The sequence below is a fragment of the Saprolegnia diclina genome, assembly GCF_000281045.1.
Source record: "Saprolegnia diclina VS20 unplaced genomic scaffold supercont1.84, whole genome shotgun sequence".
Lineage (NCBI taxonomy): Eukaryota > Oomycota > Saprolegniomycetes > Saprolegniales > Saprolegniaceae > Saprolegnia > Saprolegnia diclina.
Window position 1 is genome coordinate 1 of NW_008246151.1, and position 5,953 is coordinate 5,953.

Here is a 5,953-nt window from a genome sequence, read left to right on the forward strand (position 1 = left end):
CGACAGGCGGCGATCATCGTCGCCAGCACTTGTCTAGTGTGGGAACCGAGGTACTCTGTGCCAAGAGTTCTAAACTCTGGGCTCTAGCTTGACCGAAGCGCGCACCAGTTTGGTTGTTGGTACTGTACGATGCAAAGCTCCAAGTCTTGGAGTTTGCTGCCGTTGCGATGGCTGACGCAGGTTGGGCTAGCATCTGTTGCGAGCAGGTGCTGCCATATTTTCGTCCTGACCACACGACGTTAGCTCTGGCTCCACCAAGCACCAAGCACCAAGTCCCTGACGTCGTTCAGGCTGCTGGTTTGTCTCTCATACCCTGGCTTATACACGTACGTACTGGTTGCGACGTGATCTCTCTCTGGTTGATCCTTCGTAAAGGCGTTCGAGTGCTGTAGCTGGACGTTGAGGTGTTGAGTTGGAGTGGGATGTATTCACTGTCGCGCGTCGAGACTCTGTCGCGAGGCGTCAATAGCGTCTCCTTGGGCGCGAGCTCTTGGCTGGACGCAACGCGTTTCAATCTCACTGCTGCTGTCGCCCACGTGCGTACGAGGGCTAGTTCGGACAGAATCAAACAAGCTCCAGATCCACGTGTTTGTGAGGAACCGAAGGCGAGCGGTCCATGGGAGGACCTTGGCTACTCCAGCTACCTCGTTGCAGACGGTCAAACCTTCCGGTTCGAGCTGGCGCGACGGGCAAAAAGCTCTGGAGCGCCGAGGGTACCTCGAATATCGCGAGAGCCCAGATGTGTTTATTGCTGCGTCCGCCTGAGCACGAGTACGTCACCCCATTCCGCTTCGCGACGAGCATGGCTTTGATCATTGGCTTGGCCCTTTGTTCTTGTCCAGCGCCAGGTATGAGCGTGCATCATGACCGGCAAGACGAAGGAAGTCGTTTTGGCTGGCTGAAGGCGACGAGTAGGAAGCTTGCTACGAGCTGGAGCAAGGTTAGGAGGCTAAGTACAGTAAGTAGGAGGGTAGGTGTGCGGTGGCGCCAAACCCGAGCGTTTCAAAATCAAAATCGGGATTTGCCGATATTTATATGGAGACGTGCCGAATCTAGGGTGCTGCCGAATTTTGTACCGGCTGCTGCCATTTGCGATCTGCGGACAACCATGGCAGGAATCTACCTTCAGCGCGCCGGCCGCCTCAGCCGCGCCCTTCGCCGCGGCGTCGCGACCAACCCAGCTCGCCCGACGGCGCTCGTGGACCCCGAGTGGGTGCTAGACAACGCAAGCGACGTCCGCGTCATCGACTGCGGGTCGCCCGATGGCTTTCGCCGCGGCCACGTGCCTGGTGCGAAGCTCTTCCCGATGCCAACCAAGGTTTGCACCGATGACCTCGCCTGCACTCGTCTTCGATGGCCGCTCTGTAGGACACGCAGGACCCGTTCGGGATGCTGCCCGAGCCGTACTTTCGCGCGTGCCTCCAGCACCTCGACGTCGGGAGCGACACGACGCTCGTCTTTTACGACGACCAGTTCAGTCTGGTACGCTACCAGATCGTAGTACCAGATGCAAACGATATGGCTAGAACGCGACGCGGGCGTGGTGGGTTGCGCGTGTCTACGGCGTGCCCCGCGACCAGATCAAGGTACACGTGGATGACGTGCGATCCGACGACATACCCATCGCACGCTAGGTGCTCGACGGCGGCTGGCAGCGCTGGGTCCAGAACGACTTTGAGATTACTGTCGAGGACAAGGCGACCGCGCCGCCATCCTCGCCGGATCTGCCTGAGCTCTCGTACGTCAACTCCATTCTCTTGGCCAGTCTCGGACAAAGAGGATTCGTAGGCCGCTGCCGGAGCGCTGTCTCAACCTCGCAGCGATCAAGGCGATTGTCGAAGACGCGTCGTCGCCATTTCAGATCGTCGACACGCGCTCCGACGGCGAGTTTACGGGCGCGACGGCCAACGGCAACCAGCGCCCAGGTCGCGTTCCTCGCGCGCTGCACTGGGAGTGGAACAAGACCATCGACCCGAGCACAGGTCGCTTCAAGAGCGTCTCGGAGATCGCGGCCGTCGCCGACGCCTTGGGCCTTGTGGCCGACCGCCCGGTGGTCACATACTGCCAGCGTGCGATCCGCGCTGCGCACATGGCGTTCGTCCTCGAAGAGATCCTTGGCTTCAAGGACGTGCGAGTCTACGAAGGCTCGATGCTCGAGTACCTCAACGACCCGCTCACCCAAGTGACCAAGTAGCCCCTACGATCTTAGTGCTCGCCAGCCTATTGCATGCGTTGATCATGTATACCTTGCGCTTCATGGTCCTCTTCTTCGTCCATGCATCTATCTGACCAAGCAGCAGGCATCAAGTCGTCCGCGTCCCGTATGCGGGCTCTTCTACCCGACACTGGGGCTTGTAAGCGACAGTGCAACTTCAACTCTTGAGAGCAAGCGCATCCGGATAGAATATCCGGCGTCAATCCGCAGCACAACGCGTTCCACTTTGACGACAGCAGCATGGAGCCAGGTCGAGCGCGTCTCCATGCTCCGTGGGCTCATTCTGCGTGTAGATGGAGGCTTCCTCACGGGCAGCTCCCGGCGGCTCAACTGGAGCCGGCCCACCGCGCTCACGCGCTCGACCTCGACCGCGTCGGCGTCGTCGCTCAAGACGCTGCGGAGGTACCTTTTGAAGCTGACTCCGATCGAGGGCAAGGACCTTCTGCCGCACGTCAAGAACGCCTACTGCACGCTCGTGCTGCTCGATAAGGACATGCGCGAGATCAAGGGCGAGAAGCGCCGCACGCCCGTGAGCAAGTCGCCATCGAACCACCCGATGTGGAGTCCGCTCAAGAGCGCGGTCCTCCGCTCGATGGAGAGCACGGTCGAGAGCCACCAGCCGCTCGGGATCGGCGTCGCGGCCGCCGCCGAAGAGTACACGTTTGGTACGAACGTCAACTTGCGGAAGGCCAAGTACGTGCTCGTAAAATGCAAAGAGAAGGGCCAGGTGCAGACCGAGGACCTCGGGCGGCTCCTCCTCGCGCTCGACGACCTCGACACGGCCGGCATAGAGCGCCACGCGTGGTACGACCTGCAGCTGCACGCAGGCATGAAGCGCGTCCAAGGCCGTATCCGCCTCGCCTGCCGCATCGTGCGCGAGCCGTCGCGCAAGCAGCTCTGGCTCGCAGCCGAGCACATGCGCCAAGAGATCGTCGTCAAGGACCACTACCTCTATCTGAAGCTGCACCCGCACTCGTTCAGCGGCAAGGCAGCGGTCGAGTGGCTTCTCTGCCACGGCCTCAACCGCCCGATGCATGGTGGCATCACGTGCAGCACCGAAGAAGAGGCGATCCTCGTAGGCATGTGCTTGCTGCGCGCCGGCATCATCCAGCCCGTCTCGGGCGCATCGACGTTCCAGAACAGCACGTGGAAGTACTACCGGTTCGGCGTCCACCACCTCGACCCGCTCCTGCAGCAGGACAAGCAGCACGAATGCGACCTCTTCGTTTCGGATCAGCCGGTACGCTCATCTCTCTCGCACAGTATCACATGGGCGTAGGTGGCCGAGGTCGAGTACGAAGACGAAGAGCTCGCGGCGATGCCACTGCCGACGCCGCCGCCCACGTCGCGTCCCTTTCATCTCGACGAAGCCGAGTCGTACGAGGTCAAGCCGCCGCCAAAGGAAGAGAAATCACTCTCGATCGCCGACTTTGAGCTGCTCCGACTGCTTGGCACCGGCACGTTTGGCCGTGTTGTCTCGGCCAAGCACAAGCGCGACGGCCGCCTCTACGCCATCAAGATCGTCCACAAGTTTGGCATGGACGACGTCATGAAGCGCAACCTCAAGGTCGAGCGCGACGTGCTCCGGGAAGTCCGGCATCCATTTGTGGCATCGCTCCACTTTGCGTTCCAGAACGAGGACAAGCTGTACATGGGCATGGAATACCTCAGCGGCGGCGACTTGCGCTACCACCTGCAGCTCTCGCTCCGCGAGACGAACGGCCTCCTGCCGCACCGCCGCGTGCAGCTCTACGCCGCCGAGCTCGTGGCCGCGCTCGCCCATTTGCACTCGGTCAACATCATCTACCGCGACCTCAAGCCCGAGAACATTCTCATTGCCTCCGACGGCCATCTCAAGCTCGTCGACTTTGGCCTCTCCAAGGTCATGTCCAAGTCGACCGACGGGCGCAAGAGCAAGACGCTCGCCGGGTCGCCCGCGTACATTGCGCCCGAAGTGCTCGCGGCCAGCAGCCAGCCCGCGCGCAAGGACGTGGCGTACTCGAGCGCGTGCGACTGGTGGAGTCTTGGCATCGTCCTGTACGAGCTCTACGTCGGCAGTACGCCGTTCGAGGATGAGAACCAAGCCATCATGTTCCGCAACATTGCCGAGGGGGCCCTGTACGTCCCCGACGAGCTTGGCGCGCCCACCGTCTCGCTCCTCGAAGGGCTCATCTGCCGCGACGTGAGCACACGCCTCGGCGGCGCCGAGAGCATTCCGTTGAGCATCATGCAGCACGCGTACTTTGAGGGCATCGACTGGGACAAGCTCCAGGCAAAGGCGTATGCACCCGAGTGGGTCCCGGACCGGGACGAGGTGTACGTCGACGACGAGTTCTCGACCGAGGTGCCCGTCGACACGCCCGAGTGGCGCATGCTGGACGAGGTCGACCGCGAAGCCGAGCGCGTCGTCGACTTTACGTATCGCCCAACCGAGATCATGTTCGGGCCCTAGTCGTACACCATAATGTCATGTGTTCTCGTCGTTCCTCCGCCGAACACGAGTCGATGTAGCAGATCTGAGGTAGCTCAGTTGAGGTCCCGAGCGATGCAGCTTCGCCGGTCACGCCGTCGTTGAGCACGCTACAGATGCTAATGGCAGTGGCAACGCAGAACCCTCCCGCATCCCGTCCAAGTGCAACCGAGCGGGGTCGAGACACTGTTTTTTACACGATGTATACAGCCATCTAGCTCTGGCGCGGTGGCACGTAGCTGCCATTGTTGGCTTGCTGCACAGCTGCCTGCTGGACGATCTGCGCATGTAGCGTAAGTCAAAGGAGGATGCATGCGCAAGGTACCTGCGTCGCGACCTCGGGCGACACGTGGGCGAACGCGTATGTGCCTGCTTGCGCCGCCAAGTGCGCATTGTTGGCAAAGACTTGGGCTGCTTCCTACACGGTCATTGTCGCAGGTGACGTCGGTGGACGCACGTACTTGCTCGCCGGCCGTGTACCCGACGGTCGGGTCCATGTCGGCGCGGAGGCTGCCGCTGCGAAAGGCCGGGTGCATTGTGATCACGATGAGGTTGAGCAGCGCGTTGAGACACATGAGGACGCCTGCGATCTTGGCCATGGCGTCAGCCATGCCAAAGTCCATAAAGCCGACGCTACAATGCCTCGTGAGATGCTGGCGAGAACAGCTCGTTCGTACAAGAAGATGAAGGCCGTGCGCCCGCGGTAGGTAAAGAGAAAACCAAACTGGCGGCGAATCAACGGCTCCATGGACGAGAACCGACACTCGAACGCCAAGAGCAGCATCGCAAAGATGCTACGCGCGGCGCATGAGCCCATGCCTACGCCATCGGAGCAGCGTACATGACGTAGACGGCGATGAGGAAACTAGTAATGTTGAGCATCGCCAAGTCAAAGAGGCCAAAGAAGCCCGCGAGCGCCTGGAAGAGCGCCAGCACGACGTTGAGGTAGCGCATGTACTAGCCGCAGCAGCATGAGCGCGCGTCGGCCATGTGCCATCAGCATCGTACCCGCAGAAGCGTGTGCCCATCCCAGCTCATGAGGCTACACGCGCATGAGCCTCGCCGCATGCCATCGCATGCTGTTACCTGCGCCAGAAGCCGACGGGCGTCGCGCAGACCGACGGCTTGAGGTCCGCGTCGGCCGCGTCGTACAGCGGGGCCTTGAGGTCTGCCTGGTCCATCGTCGCAAAAAGATATTTGGAAGCTGGTGTGAGAAACCTCTCATATATCTTCGTCGAAAGGTATTAGATGTCAAAGGTTTTCAAACC

At 61.0% G+C, this 5,953-nt stretch overlaps 3 protein-coding genes across 3 annotated transcripts; 2 read left to right on the forward strand and 1 right to left on the reverse strand.

Moving 5' to 3' along the window:
• Positions 1 to 1,045: 1,045 nt before the first annotated feature.
• On the forward strand, positions 1,046 to 2,263 carry SDRG_15069 (hypothetical protein). Its single transcript, XM_008621231.1, has 5 exons — positions 1,046 to 1,318; positions 1,369 to 1,482; positions 1,527 to 1,586; positions 1,635 to 1,738; positions 1,789 to 2,263. Exons 1-5 carry the CDS (start codon positions 1,109 to 1,111, stop codon positions 2,192 to 2,194), a joined length of 894 nt encoding a protein of 297 aa, XP_008619453.1. The 5' UTR covers positions 1,046 to 1,108; the 3' UTR covers positions 2,195 to 2,263.
• A 166-nt stretch (positions 2,264 to 2,429) lies between these two features.
• Positions 2,430 to 4,732, forward strand: SDRG_15070 (AGC protein kinase). The gene is made up of 3 exons (XM_008621232.1): positions 2,430 to 2,465; positions 2,509 to 3,455; positions 3,495 to 4,732. The coding sequence occupies exons 1-3, from the start codon at positions 2,456 to 2,458 to the stop codon at positions 4,665 to 4,667; spliced, it is 2,130 nt and encodes a 709-aa protein (XP_008619454.1). The 5' UTR covers positions 2,430 to 2,455; the 3' UTR covers positions 4,668 to 4,732.
• An 81-nt stretch (positions 4,733 to 4,813) lies between these two features.
• SDRG_15071 (hypothetical protein) lies at positions 4,814 to 5,878 on the reverse strand. Its single transcript, XM_008621233.1, has 7 exons — positions 5,772 to 5,878; positions 5,694 to 5,727; positions 5,527 to 5,642; positions 5,363 to 5,479; positions 5,147 to 5,318; positions 5,011 to 5,103; positions 4,814 to 4,965 (listed from the first exon to the last, which is right to left on the reverse strand). Exons 1-7 carry the CDS (start codon positions 5,864 to 5,866, stop codon positions 4,900 to 4,902), a joined length of 693 nt encoding a protein of 230 aa, XP_008619455.1. The 5' UTR covers positions 5,867 to 5,878; the 3' UTR covers positions 4,814 to 4,899.
• Between the last annotated feature and the right edge of the window lie 75 nt (positions 5,879 to 5,953).

What these genes read in the sequence shown, in the direction of transcription:
- SDRG_15071 (XM_008621233.1), bottom strand. Translation starts at nt 5,866, where the DNA reads ATGGACCAGGCAGACCTCAAGGCCCCGCTGTACGACGCGGCCGACGCG. An exon ending in GGTACACGGCCGGCGAGCAA is followed by an intron (nt 5,104 to 5,146) that starts GTACGTGCGTCC and finishes ATGACCGTGTAG; the next exon opens with GAAGCAGCCCAAGTCTTTGC. An exon ending in CGCCCGAGGTCGCGACGCAG is followed by an intron (nt 4,966 to 5,010) that starts GTACCTTGCGCA and finishes CTACATGCGCAG; the next exon opens with ATCGTCCAGCAGGCAGCTGT.
- SDRG_15069 (XM_008621231.1), top strand. Translation starts at nt 1,109, where the DNA reads ATGGCAGGAATCTACCTTCAGCGCGCCGGCCGCCTCAGCCGCGCCCTT. An exon ending in ACGACGACCAGTTCAGTCTG is followed by an intron (nt 1,483 to 1,526) that starts GTACGCTACCAG and finishes CGATATGGCTAG; the next exon opens with AACGCGACGCGGGCGTGGTG. An exon ending in TGCCCCGCGACCAGATCAAG is followed by an intron (nt 1,587 to 1,634) that starts GTACACGTGGAT and finishes ATCGCACGCTAG; the next exon opens with GTGCTCGACGGCGGCTGGCA.
- SDRG_15070 (XM_008621232.1), top strand. An exon ending in TCTTCGTTTCGGATCAGCCG is followed by an intron (nt 3,456 to 3,494) that starts GTACGCTCATCT and finishes ACATGGGCGTAG; the next exon opens with GTGGCCGAGGTCGAGTACGA.